At 44.8% G+C, this 21,464-nt stretch overlaps 1 protein-coding gene across 2 annotated transcripts in view; it reads right to left on the reverse strand.

Moving 5' to 3' along the window:
- dennd2b (DENN domain containing 2B) overlaps positions 1–21,464 on the reverse strand; it is a 489,686-nt gene that overhangs the window by 39,298 nt on the left and 428,924 nt on the right. For both annotated transcript variants that reach the window (XM_070899957.1, XM_070899956.1), the window contains exons 15-16: positions 8,517–8,694; positions 3,882–3,923 (exon numbers count right to left, since the gene is read on the reverse strand). In XM_070899957.1, coding sequence (XP_070756058.1) covers positions 3,882–3,923; positions 8,517–8,694 — 220 coding nt within the window. The remainder of the gene's footprint in view (positions 1–3,881; positions 3,924–8,516; positions 8,695–21,464) is intronic.

Below are 21,464 nucleotides of genomic sequence, written 5' to 3' on the forward strand. Positions count from 1 at the left end.
AAGTTGGATCTCACTTCAGCCTATATGACCCAAAAACTGGCCGACAAATCTAAACTACTGACCACCATCACCACGCACAAGGGACTGTTCATTTATAACAGGTGTCCGTTTGGCATTCGATCAGCGGCCCCGATTTTTCAACGAAACATGGAAAGCCTGCTCAAATCCGTTCCTGGAACGATCGTATTCCATGACGACATCCTCATCACGGGTCGAGACATCGAGGAGCACCTCCACAACCTGGAGGAGGTGCTACGCTGACTGGACCGGGTAGGCCTGCGACTCAAGAAGTCTAAATGTTTGTTTTTAGCTCCTGAGGTTGAGTTTCTGGGCAGGAGGGTTGCTGCAGATGGGATTCGGCCCACCGAATCCAAAACAGAGGCGATTCGACGAGCACCCAGGCCCTGCAATACATCGGAGTTGCGTTCATTCCTGGGACTGTTGAACTATTTCGGGAACTTTCTGCCGAACTTCAGCACGTTGTTGGAGCTGCTACACGTGTTCCTGCAAAAGGGTTGTGATTGGTTTTGGGGGGATTGTCAGGAGCGGGCTTTTGATCGGGCGCAAAACCTACTTTGTTCAAACAAGTTGTTGACCCTGTACGACCCCTGTAAAAAATTGGTTCTGACATGTGATGCATCGTCCTATGGGGTTGGGTGTGTGTTGCAGCAGGGCAATGCTGAGGGTCAATTACAACCTGTGGCTTATGCCTCCAGGTCGCTCTCTCAAGCACATTAATGATTTAGATGAGGGGATTAAATGTAGTATCTCCAAATTTGCGGATGACACTAAGTTGGGTGGCAGTGTGAGCTGCGAGGAGGATGCTATGAGGCTGCAGAGCGACTTGGATAGGTTAGGTGAGTGGGCAAATGCATGGCAGATGAAGTATAATGTGGATAAATGTGAGGTTATCCACTTTGGTGGTAAAAACAGAGAGACAGACTATTATCTGAATGGTGACAGATTAGGAAAAGGGGAGGTGCAATGAGACCTGGGTGTCATGGTACATGAGTCATTGAAGGTTGGCATGCAGGTACAGCAGGCGGTTAAGAAAGCAAATGGTATGTTGGCCTTCATAGCGAGGGGATTTGAGTACAGGGGCAGGAAGGTGTTACTACAGTTGTACAGGGCCTTGGTGAAGCCACACCTGGAGTATTGTGTACAGTTTTGGTCTCCTAACTTGAGGAAGGACATTCTTGCTATTGAGGGAGTGCAGCGAAGATTCACCAGACTGATTCCCGGGATGGTGGGACTGACCTATCAAGAAAGACTGGATCAACTGGGCTTGTATTCACTGGAGTTCAGAAGAATGAGAACGTTTAAAATTCTGATGGGTTTAGACAGGTTAGATGCAGGAAGAATGTTCCTAATGTTGGGGAAGTCCAGAACCAGGGGTCACAGTCTAAGGATAAGGGATAAGCCATTTAGGACCGAGATGAGGAGAAACTTCTTCACCCAGAGTGGTGAACCTGTGGAATTCTCTACCGCAGAAAGTAGTTGAGGCCAATTCACTAAATATATTCAAAAAGGAGTTAGATGTAGTCCTTACTACTAGGGGGATCAAGGGGTCTGGCGAGAAAGCAGGAAGGGGGTACTGAAGTTGCATGTTCAGCCATGAACTCATTGAATGGCGGTGCAGGCTATAAGGGCTGAATGGCCTACTCCTGCACCTATGTTCTATGTTTCTAGAACGGGGATATGGGATGGTCGAGAAGGAAGCACTCGCATGTGTCTATGGTGTAAAAAAAATGCATCAGTACCTCTTTGGTAGGAAGTTTGAATTAAAGATGGACCACAAGCCATTAACATCCCTGTTGTCAGACAGCAAGGCTGTCAATGCCAACGCATCAGCTCGCATACAGCGATGGGCTCTCACGCTGGCTGCTTATGACTACTCCATCCGGCACCGGCCCGGCACCGAAAATTGCGCTAACGCGCTCTGCAGAATTCCACTGAGGGGACAGCGGAGCAAAGCGCCGAGATGGTCATGGCTGTCGATGCCTTTGACAGTGCAGGCTCCCCCATCACAGCCCGCCAGATCAAAATCTGGACCAACAGAGATTCCCTCCCATCCCTGATTCAGAAATGTGCCCTGACTGGGGATTGGACGCCTGCACATGGAGCATGCCCTGAGGAGGTCAGACCGTTCCACAGATGGATGGATGAGCTCTCCATCCAAGCCGACTGCCTACTATGGGGCAGTCGGGTAGTTATGCCCCAGAAGGGCAGGGAGGCATTCATCAGGGAATTCCACAGCGAGCACCCAGCATTATGCTGATGAAGGCCATTGCCCGGTCACACGTTTGGTGGCCTGGAATTGATTCAGACCTGGAACACTGTGTTCGCAGGTGCACGATGTGTGCCCAGCTGGGTAATGACCCCAGGGAGGCCCCGCTCAGCCCGTGGCCCTGGCCCACCAGGCCATGGTCACGCATTCATGTTGACTACACGGGCCCGTTCATGGGTACGATGTTCCTTATTGTGGTAGATGTGTACCCGAAATGGATCGAGTGCATCATCCTGAATTCATGCACGTCATCCACCACCGTGGAAAGCCTACGTGCGATCTTCGCAACCCATGGCTTGCCGGACATCCTGGTTAGTGATAATGACCCATGTTTCACAAGCTACGAATTCTGAGAGTATATGTCGGGCAATGGCATCAACCACGTCAGGACTGCTCCGTTCAAGCCGGCCTCCAATGGCCAGGTGGAACGTGCGGTCCAAATCATTAAGCAAGGTATGCTCAGAATTCAAGGACCCTCCCTACAATGCCGCCTATCGTGCCTCCTGCTGGTCTATAGATCCCACCCGCACTCGCTCATGAGGGTCCCGCCCGCAGAGCTACTCATGAAACGGACACTCAAAACTCGGTTGTTCCTCATTCACCAAGTCCTGACCGACATAGTTGAGGGCAAGCGCAAGTCACAAAACGAGTACCATGACCGTAATTCGAGGGGGAGATGTATAGAAATAAATTATCCTGTATTTGCCCTCAATCATGCCATGGGGCCCAAATGGCTTGAGAGCACTGTAATTGACAAAGAGGGGAATAGAGTCATCATGGTAAAACTCAACAATGGTCAGATATGCCGTAAGCATCTGGACCAAATAAAAAAAATGTTCAGCATGGACACGGAGAAACCTGAAGAAGACCATGAGATGGAGCTCACAACACCGCCAGTGAACGAGCAACAAGAGCAATCAGAAGAATGCACAGTCCCTGCGGTCAGCCCGGACAGGCCGGATTCACCAGAGGTGACAGACACTCACGTCAGTGTCCAACAACCAGAGCCCCAACTGCGGCGCTCCACGAGGGAGCGTAGACCACCTGAAAGACTAAATCTATGATCCCAATAAGACTTTGTGGGGGGGCGGAGGTGATGTCATGTTTGTAATCACAATGTAACACCACTGTATTACTGTATACACTCAACTTAGATGCACACCTTGACCACAAGGGGTGAACTTGTGGGAGACACTCCTTACCTGATCACTCAGGTATAAAAAGGGAGGTCCCATGCAGGGTCATCATCTTTGGAGTCCTGTGAGTAAAGAGTTAAGGTCACAGAGTGACCTTGTCCCTAGAATGTGCCTCGTGTGGTTTCATACTGCAGAGTAAGGACTTTACACTTTACACTTTCCATAATGATATGGCCCAAATTGAAACCCAGGAGAATGTGGGAATGAACCAGCTTTCCACTGCTCCTTAACATTGCGGATCAGTACTTCAGCATGCCAGCCAATCATACTGCCCACATGTATATGTTTAATAGGAAATCTGTAACAAACAAACAGTCCTTACTGGTAATGTTACAACCCCAGTTATTATTAATACACAGGTATTGCACATGCAGGGATATTTCTATTATGAGTCTTACCTGTCGGAGGAAACGATCTGTTCCTAGATCGACCATTAGTGCCTGACAGAAAGAATTTTATGGAATAAATCATCAGTTAAAAATCAGCAGACCCTTTAATTAAAAATGCTGTGCGTAACCCCCACACAAGGTTAAATACTTGGCCTTGACTTCCTGAAAACAATGAAGCCTGCCAGCCCAGCTCCTCAGGAAAAGCTAATGTGGTACTACTCCCAGCCTTGGAATTCAGAATAAATAAGCAGCTCACTTTAATGAATGTCACAGCTTGGGGGCAGACATTTTCACAAAAATACTTGAGTTCTTCCAGGAAGAGTGATGTTAAAACAAGGGCACTGGCTTTTTAACACATCTTTAACAACCTCTGATTAATTAATTACACTGCTTCTTTAAAACCACTTCAGCAGCAGAAAAGATCTGAATTTAAACTGACACTGTTCCTTAACATGTATGCAAAATGCCGGTTCCACAGTTTGACTTGCCTCATATGGGAGAATTTTCAAGTCAAAGTCATGACTACACAGGAATTTACCTGTGTTTCCTGTATATGCATGTCAATATAAAGTTAAAAGTATTCCTGAGAGACATTAAATGGACAGAAAAATGTGGGCAATGTGCCCATGATTTCCTGATGTGCATAGCCAGCTGGCAAGGCTCCCTGCCAATGGTATGTATTTGTATAATTGGCCCTTTGGTGTACAGTTTAAATTTCTGAATTGCCCAATCAAAATCTGGCCTATCGAGTCAAAAACTGTCTGGATGGCAATCATAATTATCCATAATTACTCCCATTTGTTATGATTGATTTAATCTCTTCATACCATCCTCTGGTTGGCTTGCCAACACACAATCCTCTTTAGAAACAGGGTGGGACAGTTTGACCTGCGGATCTTCCCATGATCATTAGTCTGTAAATAAACTATATAAAGTGTTCCTGTAGAATGACGTTGGGTATATCGCTCTGTATTTTGTGATAACAGATTAAAATATTTTTTAAAGTGCATCTTTGGTGTTTTAGAGAGGGGCAAGAGTTCAGAGAATCTGTGTGTCATATTTGTCTTGTTGCCAAGTGCAAAAACTGTGTAATGATTTTCGACCTTCAGGACCTTTATGGGACAATTTTAATGGATGTTATCCATTAAATGAAAAAACAGCCCTTCAAAAGAGTAGCCAGAACAGCACACAATGTTTTTTTTGCACTTCAAAATCAATTGCAGGATAATAGAAGTTACGGGAATTTACAGTAGGCTCACTTAGAAAGACATCATTTCATCTATGAAACCTGCCTCCTGCTCCCTTGACCACATTCCTACTTAACAGTTGACCATTCAACTTCCCTTCCTGGCTGCAATGCTAGCTGATATTGTAAATGCCTCCTACTTCTCAGGTCCTCCTTTTCAAAACTACTGTCATCTCGCCCTCTTCAGAAACCCCACCCTGACATAGAAACATAGAAAATATGCAGGAGTAGGCCATGCGGCCCTTCGAGCCTGCACCGCCATTCAATGAGTTCATGGCTGAACATGCAACTTCAGTACCCCATTCCTGCTTTCTCGCCATACCCCTTGATCCCCCTAGTAGTAAGGACTACATCTAACTCCTTTTTGAATATATTTAGTCAATTGGCCTCAACAACTTTCCGTGGTAGAGAATTCCAAAGGTTCACCACTCTCTGGGTGAAGAAGTTTCTCCTCATCTCGGTCCTAAATGGCTTATCCCTTATCCTTAGACTGTGACCCCTGGTTCTGGACTTCCCCAACATTGGGAACATTCTTCCTGCATCTAACCTGTCTAAACCCGTCAGAATTTTAAACATTTCTATGAGATCCCCTCTCATTCTTCTGAACTCCAGTGAATACAAGCCCAGTTGATCTAATCTTTCTTGATATGTCAGTCCCGCCATCCCGGGAATCAGTCTGGTGAACCTTCGCTGCACTCCCTCAATAGCAAGTTAGGAGACCAAAACTGTGCACAATACTCCAGATGTGGCCTCACCAAGGCCCTGTACAACTGTAATAACACCTCCCTGCCCCTGTACTCAAATCCCCTCACTATGAAGGCCAACATGCCATTTGCTTTCTTAACCGCCTGCTGTACTTGCATGCCAACCTTCAATGACTGATGTATCATGACACCCAGGTCTCGTTGCACCTCCCCTTTTCCTAATCTGTCACCATTCAGATAATAGTCTGTCTCTCTGTTTTTACCACCAAAGTGGATAACCTCACATTTATCCACATTATACTTCATCTACCATGCAGTTGCCCACTCACCTAACCTATCCAAGTCACTCTGCAGCCTCATAGAATCCTCCTCGCAGCTCACACTGCCACCCAACTTAGTGTCATCCGCAAATTTGGAGATACTACATTTAATCCCCTCGTCTAAATCATTAATGTACAATGTAAACAGCTGGGGCCCCAGCACAGAATCTTGCGGTACCCCACTAGTCACTGCCTGCCATTCTGAAAAGTACCCATTTACTTCTACTCTTTGCTTCCTGTCTGCAAACCAGTTCTCAATCCATGTCAGCACACTACCCCCAATCCCATGTGCTTTAACTTTGCACATTAATCTCCTGTGTGGGACCTTGTCGAAAGCCTTCTGAAAGTCCAAATACACCACATCAACTGGTTCCCCCTTGTCCACTCTACTGGAAACATCCTCAAAAAATTCCAGAATATTTGTCAAGCATGATTTCCCTTTCACAAATCCATGCTGACTTGGACCTATCATATCACCTCTTTCCAAATGCGCTGCTATGACATCCTTAATAATTGATTCCATCATTTTACCCACTACTGATGTCAGGCTGACCGGTCTATAATTCCCTGTTTTCTCTCTCCCTCCTTTTTTAAAAAGTGGTGTTACATTGGCTACCCTCCACTCCATAGAAACTGATCCAGAGTCTATGGAATGTTGGAAAATTACTGTCAATGCATCCGCTATTTCCAAGGCCACCTCCTTAAGTATTCTGGGATGCAGACCATCAGGCCCTGGGGATGGTCTGTATCCCAGGCAAGCTTTTGCCGTGCCCCAAATTCAGTTTCTTCTAATGTCTTTGTTACCTCCCAGATTTTGGGGCATCTCTTCCCTCAACTCAGTTTGAATTTCTGCAGTTTTTGACATGGTCAACCAGGCCATCCTTCTCTAACAACTCTCATTAGTTGTCCAGCTCAGTGGGACTAGTGTTGTTTGGTTCTACTATTGCTATCCGATTGTAGCCAAAGCATCTCCATAAATGGAAATCTTCCCATTCATCCTTGGCCCCCTCCTTTACCTCCCCTTAGTGACATCATTTGCTGATGTGCGATTAGCTTCCATGTGTACGCTGATGACACACACCTTTACTTCTCCACTACCTCTAGTGACCCATTTATTCCCACTGGTTTCAGATTACTTGTCTGGCATCCAGTCTTGAAATGAGCCACAACTTTCTCCAGCTTTCCAATTGGAAAACTAAAGCCGTTGTCTTTGACATCTGTCACAAAGATTCATAACTGACCACTGAACAATGTTCCCTCTTTTTTTTTCTTTGTGTAGTCCTTTTAACTAGCTGCATGGCCCATTCAAATTTTTGCTATTTCTTCCATATAAAAACCGGTGCACGGTGACTTTGCAGCTTCGTAGGAGTACTGCCACTGACCCCCAAACCCTCCCTAGCTATTGTCTCAGGCTGAGCCAGACTGTTCACAATCAGCATCTAATTCAACTCTTACTGTGATTACACCCCATTTCCTCTGCATCACAAAGACTACCAACTTCCATCTCTATGACATCACCCACCTCCACCCCTACACTTCAGTCCACCCTCTATAAATTTACTTTATCCAAAACTCTGCTGTCCATTTCCTATCCTGCACTGAGTCCCATTCAGCCAGCATCCCTGTCCTCACTGATTCTATAATAGCTTCCTCCAATGCCTCAAATTTTAAATTCTCATCCTTGTGTTTAAATCCCTTCATGGTCTTGCTGTACTGCCTCACCCCGAAATCTCCATTCCTCTGGTGCCCCCCGCCCCCGCCCATTCTTTACCCTTCCTACAGCAGTCTGGGTCCCATTCACTGGAGACCTCTCCCTAAATCCCTCTGCCTCTCCATCTCTTTCTCCTCCTTTAAGACCCTCTTTAAAACCCACCTCTTTAACCTCCTACTTCGTCCTTATTTGGCTTTGCTTCTATTTTTTTCTTATACCTCCTATGAAGTGCTTTGAACCATTTTTCTATGTAAAATATACTACATAAGTGCAAGTTTTTGTTTTCTGTTTACTATGTATGTCTTACCTAACTATGCATCACCTTAGCACTCAAACACAGTTTGCCTGGATTACTTCTGAAACTACGTTGCAAGTGAAGAACTTGCATTCAGATAGCATCTTGTGTGGCCTCAGAATGTCTCAAAGCACTTCGCAGCCAATGATGTATGTTTGACATTTAGTTGCTGTTGCGACAGCACAGGAGGAGGCCGTTCAGAGGAGTGTTTGAAAGAAATGCAATGTAGGGAAATGGAGTAAGACACAGATTAATGTTTCATATATTTCAAATCAAAAATTTGAGATAAGCGGCACGATTTTTTTCATAGAGCCCTGCAGATAGGAAATTTACCTCCTTAAAATAGGGAAGCTTCTCTGTTGTCTTACCTCTTCCACTGGAAGTTCCTTTAGTTTGGGAAGTGAGCTGGAGAGCAGGCCCACTAGGAAGGGCGTCGGGCAGCAGACAATGTCAATCATGGAGGATGGAAGTACTGGTATAAAGGTGTGCTGCCAGGAGAATGGGTATAGCAGAGCCACCACTGCATGGGCACAGTTGGACAAAGTGCTTCGAAAACATATCACAAACAATAGTTAATTCTGCTGTTCAAAATCCTGTCTGACTTACAAAAGAAGTCATGATAATCCTGGACGAGGAACATTATACATATCGGAAAATGTGTCAAGTCTGTTAAATGTACCAACATATCGAGACGTTTAGATGATGCCCCAAATAAAAGAGTGCACCATGGGAATTTTGTCAGTCATTTCAACTGTATGGTAAAATAGCACATTAGCCTGGTCCTTACGTTTTATAAATAGGTGGAGTTAGTTGGTGGTGCAAGGCTTTTGTTTTTGGCTGGTTGGTGGTTATAACATTTGTCAGTAACACACATGGTGAGCAGTAATGACAGGAGGATCCTCAGATCCAATCATGTGACTAACTAAACTGAATTCATATTATATCCTGTGATCTGAATTAAAGTAATAACAGTTTTGCTTCACTGCAGTTTACTGTATATAATATATATATATATTACAGAAGAATACTAGTTGGAGCAAACTGTTGAATATAATAATGTTTGATCATATAGAGATGTCTTTGACTGACCTTCCATTTGGTATGACCAGGGCTGACCACAGCCCAATGAGCATTGATCACACTGCTAGATTGAACCACTGGGAATGTTGAGCCAAAGTCAGTAATTCAAGTAAAGACTTGGCTGAGAACTCTTTTAGTTTCTGGATTAGATTTGTTTAAAAACTTGGACCTGAGTTGCAAGACTAAAAATTTAATGTTCCCATTGCATTATTCAATTATTTGATTCTTTTTCTGACTTTTCATATACACACACATGATCAAACTCTTTTCTAGCCATATGGATCTGGATTTAAATTGCCATCACAATTTACATTTATTTGCATGATCAATATTGGCCATTAATTTTTGGCCAGACATTGTCAACTAGTGGCATCTTAAGCAAACAGGACTATTAACAAACTCAATCATGTGCAACACATTGAACCTGAAATGATTTGGTTCAGCAAGAGGGTGTCCCAACAGCTAGGCTATTATATTGAAACCACAATGAGGAGACTGAAGGTCAAATGCCAGACTTGATCAGCATTAGTACCAGCATTGGCACAGCGTCACCAGTATCTCACCAAGTAACAGTAAGGCATGGAAACTTAGCCACAAGGTTTTCCTTCAGGCCACCAAATTTCACCCCTGCACCTTGAAGCTTGGGTTAAGCAAGGAATGGTGGTGAGAGAATCTGCTGAAATGCACAGGCTGGAAATTCTTAGCCTCACTGCCAATGAGCATAAAAATACAAACTGAATACCAATATAATGAGTGATGAAAATATACTGCAGAAAACAGTAACAGTTAAACAAAACAGTAAATTTTTTAAGTGAAAACCTTAAGGAAAACCACCCCATCCTTGTTATTTTAATGAGCACTCCTGGAATAACAAAAACAATTTGGGAGGTCCAGCTGTTTTAAACTCCAGGAATCTGAAAGCATTTTATTTCAATCAATGAGGGCATTTTTGACAGTCTTGTTTGATTAAACAACTAAAATTATGAAGTTGAAAAAAACAAAGGTTAGTTCACACAATAAAGATGCATCCAAAACTATCACCATTAATGAGTAATTCATGAGAAAATGTGATTGCAGATTTTTTTAGTTGAATGAATTGATCAGTAAAAGCAAGCTTTAAATTTAATTTCAATAAACAGAATTTACCACGCTCCCCTCACCCCCTGCTTGGTCAGTTGAGAGCAAGTGAGAAGATGTTATGTTAATACTGTACAGTGCCTTGTCAGACCGCACTTCGAGTACAGTGTTCAGTTTTGGTCACCAGGGCATGAAGGACGCAGTGAAGCAATGGAGATGGTGCAGAGAGGAGTCACGAGGCTGATTCCTAGTGTCAAAGCATTGAGTTATTATGAAGGACTGGAGAAACTGGGTCTCTAACGTTGAAAGAAGATGACAAAAAGAGGACTTTATAGTATACATGATATTAAATGGCCATAGGTAAGGTTAATCGAGAGGAGTACTTCAAATTATGTCAGGATACTAGAAGAATGCTTCGGTTAAAACTGGTGAAAGGAAAACTTAGGATTGATTTTGGGCAAAATGTCTTCACACAAATAGGATTGGATAATGTAGGCAAAAAACTTAAACGCAATCAAAAACCCTAAGATGACATAAGATTGGTAGCTATGATGGGCCAAACAGCCTCCCTCATCTGTATTTACCTTGAGCTACCCAGAGTTTCTTGAAAATTGACCTTACATTCACTGTTCTGCCAAGCCACCAGGTGGCAATATTCACTAGTCCTCTGAGAGTATTTTAGTTAATACAGTCCTGTAGTTAGGTACAAATTTCTAACTCTGTAATTAGCATATAGTTCTTGATAAAGTTCTAAAACTTTTAAACAAAAATTCACTGCTCAACAGGAATTAATTTTGATAAACGATACCCCTTTATTATATTAACTTTGGGAGCCATACAAAATTGGGTTTAAAACATTTGGTAAAGGGTTGCTTTCTATAGGTTATCTGCTAGTAATTAAGCCCTAAATAATCTATATCAGAGAGCCTAATATAGAGGTTAATTAATTTGGGCTCTTTAGTATTGAAAAATCTAGGAATAAATTCTGATGACACTCCATTTTACTTTAACCAGTTCTAGCGACCTCACAATCATCTCAGTGATGTTCTACTGCCTGGCTAACATCAAGTCAGGAATAAGTCAAGATGTCATCTAACTAAACATCGTGAAGTTCTAAGCCCTTGTCACCGACTCCATCCCCCTCCCCAGAAACTTAATCAGGCTGAGTCAGACTGTGAGACATTACGTCCTGCTTGACTCAGGGCAGAGCCTTCATATCCAGATTCCTTTCTATCACCAAGACCATTTACTTCCATCTCCGAAACAGTGCTCGGCTCCACCCTGCCTCAATCCAACTGCTGCTAAGTCAGGGTCATCGTCCTGAAACATTAACTCTGTTTCTCTCGCCACAGCTGCTGTCTGACCTTCTGAGTATTTCCAGCATTTTCTGTTTTTATTTCAGATTCCAGCATCCACAGTATTTTGCTTCTATACCCATGCTTTAGATTTGCTTACAAATAACAATAACTACTGGTCGTAAAACGGTTTGGGATGTCCTAGATGTCATAAAATGCTATATAAATGCAAAACCTTCTCCGAACATATCTTTTGTCCAAGCTTTCAGTCACCTCGCCTAACTCTCCATCTGTGCTTTGGCACCTATTCCTTCATCTATTTTATTTATGTTATCTCCCCCACCCCCCATAAGGTTGCTTGGGATGTTTTCTATAATATATGCGCTATATAACTACAAGTTCTTATTCTTGCTATCAAAGATCAAGCTATCAGACCATATTATAGCCTTTTAGAGGATGTCTACTGTATTAACAGCATGGTTCATAGTCAGTGACCTTGTTTATCTTTAACCCACTATGGAAGAAGTTCTGAACTGTTACACCATTGATGTTTTCGTTAACTGCCAATCAATGTGCATCTGATGTGGATGTGAACAAGAAGTACACCCATTTCTTCTCAACTCAATTTCTTGAGTGTTTCTGTCCATTGTTGCATCAATAGCCCAGAATTTGCAGTTGTAATGACAGCAAAACTGTCAGCGGTCGCCGTCATTACTCTGTGAAACTGACACCAAATCTGGCAGCCGCAAATGCGCAATTAAATGCGATACCCAGAAGTTGCTGTTAGTGATCCCCTGCTCCTTCACAAGATATCCCCGCAGACACTGCACTAAGGCATAACTACTGCTGAACAACCTCTCTGGCCCTAATTTTATATTTGTGGAATGTCAATTTTTTCCATTATGATAAAAATTCCATAGGTTTTTAATATAATACATTTTTTAAAGATTTGTTTATGATATTTCAGCTTCTACCTTAATCCCATAGGTATGTCCCAATCTTTATTTTGTCTCTGTAAAATTTATAAAAAGTGAAGGATAATCAATGCATTTTACTTCCTGGTTTGCTGACTTTGAGAATTCTTCAATGTGATTGGCTGTTTAGCCTTCTTGATGACATCACTGTTGCTGGACGCTGGAGATCCCCTAGAGTTGGCGCCAGAATCAAATTAATGGCAGAAAAGGTGAAATTGATGTCACAGAGATCGTTAGATCTGACATCACAATCTGGGCTAATGTATCTGCAGGTGAACTTAATGTGCCCTACTCTCCAAACAGGAGCTGGGTTTCCACATGTAGTTATTGCCATAGACTTACTTGTGTTGCGAGATGTGGATAAAATCTGTCACAATGGGAAAATCCACTATAGCACCAACTCAAATGTTGTGCGCAATAAGCCATGTACAGCAAATGATTACATGCTCAGTCCCACTCATTCATAAAAGCATGTGCAAGAATCTGCTCATTCCTGGAAGTAGCGGCCTTTAGAATTTCATTAGTAAAGTTAGCTCAGTGTGGTCAGGCTGGAAATCCTGGTGGTATCTAATGTAATTGATGTAAAGCCATTGGCTGACACTTTCTAACCAGAGCTGTGGTTAACCACAAATAACGGATAGCATATATTTTAGATAGGACATTTCATTAGAGCCAGAATCATAGCTCATATTTTTATGACAATCTCTCTTTCTTGAAACAATAGTCCAGCATGCGATTGAGCGATATAACTCAAAAGTTGCAATTGTACTTTTGACACTAAGGGGCTGAAATTGCCCACCACTGGAAACGGGGCACAACTGTATTTTATAGTCTCTTGAACATTCTTAGTTCAACTTAACTCTATTTGTTTGGGAGATCTCAGACAACCATGACGCAAACTTACGCAAATTCATCCAGAGAGTGAAACATCAAACTTAAAATAGCGATCCTTCACAGACCCTCTCTCTAAATACAGTTCCCTATACCTCCTAGCTAGAGGGCGCTATAGAATATATCAATACCTCCTAGCTAAAGGACGCTATACATTCTCGTTTCACCTTTCCTTTCATAAGAAACCAAAATGAATTAAAGTTAGCTTCAATATAAACGGGTCGTTAACTTCTTATGAATACATGTATTAAACAACTACAAGTTTAACAAACAACAACAAAACTCTTGTCTTATTAATTCTTTATCTAAGTGTCCAGTGTCCATGATTTCTTATTTCTGGTGGATACTTTATTTCAACGTCATATTGGTTGAGCCGAATGAGCAGACATTGTAGTCGCATGGTGCTGCAGATAACGGCTTGCATCGCACAGCAACCAAAGGCTTATGGTCTGTCCATAGCGTGATCTTGCAACCATATATATATTGATGGTTTTGTTCCATTCCGAAGACTTGAGCAAGCAGCTCCTTTTCGATTTGAGAGTATCGCGCTTCTGCTGGAGTGAGCGCTCGGCTCGTGTATGCAATTGGTTGTCCCTGTTGCAGAAGGACAAACTCAAGACCCCTGCTTGAAGCATTTCCCTTAACGTTCGGTTGCAAGTTTGTGGTCAAAGTACTTGAGCACCAGCGAATCTGTCACGTGTTGTTTGATAGTTTCAAACACTTTGTCTTGTTCTTCAGTGCATTTCCAGACTATGTCTTTATGAGTAAGCCATTGCAGAGGCTCACTGAGGTCTGAAAGATCGGGCAAGAATTTTACGAGGTACTTTGTCATGCCGACAAATCGTTGTACACCCGCGACATCCTGCGGTTTCTGCATTTTGTTGATTGTGATCACTTTGCTTGTATCGGCTTTGAGTCCATCACTAGACAGTATGTGTCCCATGTATTTGACTTGGAAGCTCTTGTATTCGAACTTATTGAAGTTAAGTTTGATGTTTCACTCTCTGCATCTCTGCATGAATTTGAGTAAGTTTGCATCATGATCGTGATTGGCCTCTTTAAGTGTCTCACCACGTCCAGTGATCAAGATATCATCTGCAATCTTGTAAACTCCATCTAGACCCTCGAGGTTCTGGTCTAGCTTCTGCTGGAAGATTTCCAGGGCAGGACTGATGCCAAATGGCATTCTATTATATTGATATCATCCCCGTGGAGTCTGGAAGGTTGAGAGGTAGGAGGACTCTGTGTCTAGTTCACATTGCAAGAAACCCTCCTTGCTGTCTGCTTTACATTTGATATCTGTGGCAAGATGTCATCGATCACAGGAAGTGGATAATGTCCACGTTTCCGGGCATTGTTCAGATGTTGAGGGTCGATACTCGCATCTTTCCATTTGGCTTTTGTACAGTTACTAGACTGGATACCCAGTCCATGGGTTCAACAACTTTCGAGATGATTTGTCGATTTTCCAAACGATCGAGTTACTCTTTCAGTGTTTGTTTGAACGTTATTGGCACCCGTCTGGGTGGCATTACAGCTGGTGTCACTGATTCATTAAGTTCAAGGTGAACTGTCCCTGGCATGTGTCCAAGTCCCTTAAACACATCCGGATATGCATTGTTGACATTAGTTTTTGACGCTAGCGAGATGTTTGCCTTGTTCGTAGTTTGCGATTCGCATGGTTCATTTACCACCGCGATATTCTGATGCTGCACGTTTATCAGTTGTCGCTGTTGAGCAGAGCGTGAGCCAATCAGTGGTGCACTTTGGCCCTCAATGATCACAAAGGGCACAACGTACTTTTGCTTGTTCTTTGTATTTTCCAGTGGCACATTACACGTCCCTACCACTGGAATGGTTGCCTGGTTGTCATGTAGTGACAGTATTGTCTTAGATTCTTTTATCTTTAAGCCTTTGGGTAAGTATCTAAGAGGTAGCACATTGCATGTGGCTCTACAATCTATTTGCATTTTTACCATTTGACCTTTCATGGAGAAGGTAGCCATAATCTTGTTAGGATACTTTCCGTCAGCTTTGTCTTTGATTGTGTGATCAACTTTACCAAGCATCTTTAAAGTCATGACTTCAAAATCAGAATCATAACTCTCTTCATATAGTGCATGAACTTTTGGTTTGCTCTTATTTTTAGGGTTCTGTGCAGACTTCTACCTCAATCCACTCTGTTTGCACTTTTGAGAAATGTGATTTAGTTTGCCGCAACTTTTGCAGGTTTTCCCATATGCTGGGCATTTAGTTTTTGAAAGCTTATGTATTTTGCCACAATATCTGCAATTGTTCGTGAACTCTTTGTCTGTTAATTTTTTCTTTGTGGGTCGGGGTTTGTGTATGACATCTTCAGAGTCTGTTTTAGTGAGCTTCATGGATTTTATTTGTGCAGCTGTGTCCTCTGTAGCTTTACACTCTGCACAGCACTACTTAACGTCGATTTCGATCGGCTCGAAAAAAATCTTATACAGTTCCAATATTTCGGTCGTAGATGCATTCGACGAAAGATTGGAAGTCTCCACTTCTGACATGTATTTTACATTCTCTTGAACATTCTTACTTCAACTTAACCCTGTTTATTTGGGAGATCTCAGACAGCCATGTGGAGCTTTAAAATGGCGTCCTTCACAGATTCTCTCTCAATACAGCTCCTTATACCTCCGAGCTAGAGGGCACTATACGTATATCGACACCTCCGAGCTAGAGGGCACTATAAATATATCGATACCTCCGAGCTAGAGGGCACTATAAATATATCGATACCTCCGAGCTAGAGGACACTATACGTATATCGATACCTCCGAGCTAGAGGGCACTATACATTATCTCGTTACCCTGTTTTTGATGATTTTACCGGCCTGGTGGATGCGGTGGCCTCTTGAGCAAAATTCCGTTCTTTGGCTTTTTTTGCCTGGCGGACCGGAAGTCGGTCATAATGGGAGCGATGTGTGGCAGTAATCAGAAGTTCACAGTCTAGAGGGGCAGAAGTTGGGGGTGGGTGTAGTATCCGTCACGGTCAGTCATCAGCGTGGCGCTGATGATGTCATCACGGTGCCACGTCACCACGGCTGCCCCCTTCACTTTAAGTTCTTTAAGTTCGTCCACTGGGCAACCATGGAGAGTTTCGGCCAGGCATAATTGTCAGCCCCACATGCCAGTCGTTCGTCAAAAAAAAACATGGCGGCAGTGGCACTGGGCGCTCCCCTTTAGTGGCATTATAGAAAGACTACAACCTGAGTGCACCGGCAGAAAAAGCTGCACTTGACACTGTGCAGCGGGAGCAAGGTTTATTTGGCGGAATTTGGCCATCGGTGGGGCGGGGGATGGAACATCGGTGGTACGCGCTCCGATGACACACTTAGGATGGATCGGCAACAGCAGAGCGGTGGGGGTGGGGGGGCAGGGGGCCGGGATACCGCAGGTTTGCAATTTTCAAAACGGTGGCCATTACACGAAAAAGCAGCGGCCACTTCACTCGCAGTGTGCCTGCCGATAACAGGCCTTAAGGGAAGGGGCAATTTCATCACCTAACACACGTGTCAGTTTGAAAAGAAAAGCAATCAGAGATTCTTGTCAATTACAAACATTTTTCATTATGTCACAGAGAGAAACAAAAGTGGGATGATCGACAACAATGCTTTAAGGCATATGTGCCCAATATTGTGGCAACTCATTGCTCCATTGATTGTGTCACTGCACACTGCTCTGGTTTCGTAATTGTGATAAGTTATCTTCTGAAGCAATTGATACAGGTGCAGCGTCCCAAATCCGGAATGCTCAGGAACGAGGCCGTTCTGGATTTTGCGTTTTTCTGGACTTTGGAATGTCTTTCTAACGTGACGAATCCGGAAACACCCGAGCCCAGGTTCAGGTATTTCCAGATTTCAGAATGTCAGAAAGGGGGGAGGGGGGCTGCTCTTTGAGGAGCTGTTCAGGTCGCCGGCCCCGTCCAGGAGATCGTCAGCAGGGCCCCGCCGTGGAACTGTTCGTGTGGGCCCCGCATCCGTGGAAGTGTTTGGGTGGGCCCACTGCTGTGGAAGTGTTTGGGTGGGCCCACTGCTGTGGAAGTGTTTGGGTGGGCCCACTGCTGTGGAAGTGTTTGGGTGGGCTCACTACTGTGGAAGTGTTTGGGTGGGCCCAGTTGCTGTGGAAGTGTTTGGGTGGGCCCACTGCTGTGGAAGTGTTTGGGTGGGCCCACTGCTGTGGAACTGTTTGGGTGGGCCCACTACTGTGGAAGTGTTTGGGTGGGCCCAGTTGCTGTGGAAGTGTTTGGGTGGGCCCAGTGCTGTGGAAGTGTTTGGGTGGGCCCACTGCTGTGGAAGTGTTTGGGTGGGCCCAGTTGCTGTGGAAGTGTTTGGGTGGGCCCAGTTGCTGTGGAAGTGTTTGGGTGGGCCCAGTTGCTGTGGAAGTGTTTGGGTGGGCCCAGTTGCTGTGGAAGTGTTTGGGTGGGCCCAGTTGCTGTGGAAGTGTTTGGGTGGGCCCAGTTGCTGTGGAAGTGTTTGGGTGGGCCCACTGCTGTGGAAGTGTTTGGGTGGGCCCACTGCTGTGGAAGTGTTTGAGTGGGCCCACTGCTGTGGAAGTGTTTGGGTGGGCCCACTGCTGTGGAAGTGTTTGGGTGGGCCCAGTTGCTGTGGAAGTGTTTGAGTGGGCCCAGTTGCTGTGGAAGTGTTTGGGTGGGCCCACTGCTGTGGAAGTGTTTGGGTGGGCCCAGTTGCTGTGGAAGTGTTTGGGTGGGCCCACTGCTGTGGAAGTGTTTGGGTGGGCCCAGTTGCTGTGGAAGTGTTTGGGTGGGCCCACTGCTGTGGAAGTGTTTGGGTGGGCCCAGTTGCTGTGGAAGTGTTTGGGTGGGCCCAGTTGCTGTGGAAGTGTTTGGGTGGGCCCACTGCTGTGGAAGTGTTTGGGTGGGCCCAGTTGCTGTGGAAGTGTTTGGGTGGGCCCAGTTGCTGTGGAAGTGTTTGGGTGGACCCAGTTGCTGTGGAAGTGTTTGGGTGGGCCCACTGCTGTGGAAGTGTTTGGGTGGGCCCAGTTGCTGTGGAAGTGTTTGGGTGGGCCCACTGCTGTGGAAGTGTTTGAGTGGGCCCACTGCTGTGGAAGTGTTTGAGTGGGCCCACTGCTGTGGAAGTGTTTGAGTGGGCCCACTGCTGTGGAAGTGTTTGGGTGGGCCCACTGCTGTGGAAGTGTTTGGGTGGGCCCAGTTGCTGTGGAAGTGTTTGGGTGGGCCCACTGCTGTGGAAGTGTTTGGGTGGGCCCAGTTGCTGTGGAAGTGTTTGGGTGGGCCCAGTTGCTGTGGAAGTGTTTGAGTGGGCCCACTGCTGTGGAAGTGTTTGAGTGGGCCCACTGCTGTGGAAGTGTTTGGGTGGGCCCAGTTGCTGTGGAAGTGTTTGGGTGGGCCCAGTTGCTGTGGAAGTGTTTGGGTGGGCCCACTGCTGTGGAAGTGTTTGGGTGGGCCCACTGCTGTGTAAGTGTTTGGGTGGGCCCACTGCTGTGGAAGTGTTTGGGTGGGCCCACTGCTGTGGAAGTGTTTGGGTGGGCCCACTGCTGTGGAAGTGTTTGGGTGGGCCCACTGCTGTGGAAGTGTTTGGGTGGGCCCACTGCTGTGGAAGTGTTTGGGTGGGCCCACTGCTGTGGAAGTGTTTGGGTGGGCCCACTGCTGTGGAAGTGTTTGGGTGGGCCCACTGCTGTGGAAGTGTTTGGGTGGGCCCACTGCTGTGGAAGTGTTTGGGTGGGCCCACTGCTGTGGAAGTGTTTGGGTGGGCCCAGTTGCTGTGGAAGTGTTTGGGTGGGCCCAGTTGCTGTGGAAGTGTTTGGGTGGGCCCACTGCTGTGGAAGTGTTTGAGTGGGCCCACTGCTGTGGAAGTGTTTGGGTGGGCCCAGTTGCTGTGGAAGTGTTTGGGTTGGCCCACTGCTGTGGAAGTGTTTGGGTGGGCCCACTGCTGTGGAAGTGTTTGGGTGGGCCCACTGCTGTGGAAGTGTTTGGGTGGGCCCAGTTGCTGTGGAAGTGTTTGAGTGGGCCCACTGCTGTGGAAGTGTTTGAGTGGGCCCACTGCTGTGGAAGTGTTTGGGTGGGCCCACTGCTGTGGAAGTGTTCGAGTGGGCCCAGTTGCTGTGGAACTGTTCAGGCAGGGTCCGCCGCTGTGGAAGTGTTTGGGCCGGTGGGCCCCATCGCAGAGGAGGTTTTGGGGTGGGCCGGTGAGGAGGACCCGAGGTAAGGGCAGCGGTGGTGAGCGGGGCGAGGCGAGTGGAGGCGAGGCCCGAGGTTGGGCAGTGGTGGAGCCTTGAGGTGGGCAGGTCCGGATTCCGGAACATTTTACGGATTCCAGATGAGCCTTCCACCAATCGGTCCGGAGTCCGGAACATTCCGGAACTCCGGATTTTGGGCGCTCAACCGGTATAGTCAAATTTAAGACTCTTTTTAGCTCGGCTGATATTAGGGGTGTTACAAATGGCATCAGGGTATATGGAATAAGGAAGGGCGGCAAATCAGCCAGGCTTTCTATTGCTGATGGCTCTTTAGTGTACAAGGTTGGAAAATGCTTATGCATGGGCATTGGAGGGGGACAGGATTTGACTCAATTGTGATGTCTCTATAGTTGAATAGCCTGAAAACACTCACTTAAGATCTGTACATGAAAATGGCCTCGCCGGTGAGATACTAACAGACTTTTATCCTCTGTGTAACCATACCCGAGCATGATACATACAAAGCCTTTGGAAGAAAACGTGACAGAAATACTAAGCTATTTACAGTCTTAGAAAAGATACATTCAATTCAAGTGTGTTTATGTAATTTCTTATTAAACATAAATCCTCCTTATAAACTGTTCCATTACAAGCCTCTTGTTATAACCTTCTCCCTCTCCCACCCCCTCTTTCATAACACACATTATCTTTTCTGTAACATGAGAACAAGAAAGCATTCATTCAGCCAAGGACAGTTTTTAAATTAAACATTTAATTAATCTTTAATTTTTTTGAGCTCAGTAAATTCTATTTAGTCATTTAATTTCACTGTTAGTGGTCGGCACGGCAAAATGGGGTTTCTATGGGAACCGTCATAGGGCGATGAGTGCTGCCATCGAAAACAAAGGATCAAGTTGTTTTACTGCTGTCACATGACTACATTATAGCATGCAATTCTGAGGCTGTTTTTGAATCTTTCTTTTGCTTTAAAAATTATGCCTTCAGCAACTAATTATATTAATTCCAACAGGATTAATTATTTTGCTGCAAATTATGCCAGTTTCTGTGGAAATTATAGACATTTTGGGTGTCAGGTCCCTACAGTTTAGCAATCAGTGTTCCTCATTATCATCTTTTTAAGTAGTCCACATAATACAATTGAGGTTGACATCAACGAACAATAATTTAGCAAAGAAAGAGTTATCTGGAATGTGTAATAAAGAAAAGGCAGATAGGCGCACAGAATAGCACGTGTGTCATAAAGAGAGGGACATTCTGCTCAAAAAGTGCCCTGCTCTATAACAGTTCAAATCATAGTCACTGGAACCTCCTAATTCATACCACAGGCTATCAAATTATTGTGTACAATTCTATCTGATTGTCATTTAAATAAGCATTTCCAAGCCATGTAAACCCATTCCTAGTGAGACAGGCATTGTGCGTGCATGATAACAGTTGTCGATGGCCATAATGCATTGGGGTATTCTATTTTACAACTTGTTAGAACTCCTGTGACTTTTAATGTGCTCATCACTGACATGATTAAATGGATGCAGAGAAAATGACCGTAGCCAAAGAGGTCTGCTGGAAGAGTTGAGATTTTATATTCCCCTTGATGGACTGTGTTCCTTATACACCCTTCGCTAACTAGTAGTGTGATTGTAACATACCCAACAGTAAATTGGGGAATATAGAATGGCTAAGTTATTGACTATGGCACTTAGAAGTTCATGAATTGTCAGAATTTAAGGGTTAATGGTCTATAAATGAGAATACACTCTAGGGATGATTCCACTGCAATGTACCAGGAGAG

Source organism: Pristiophorus japonicus, chromosome 14 (assembly GCF_044704955.1).
Source record: "Pristiophorus japonicus isolate sPriJap1 chromosome 14, sPriJap1.hap1, whole genome shotgun sequence".
NCBI classification, from domain to species: Eukaryota; Metazoa; Chordata; class Chondrichthyes; family Pristiophoridae; genus Pristiophorus; species Pristiophorus japonicus.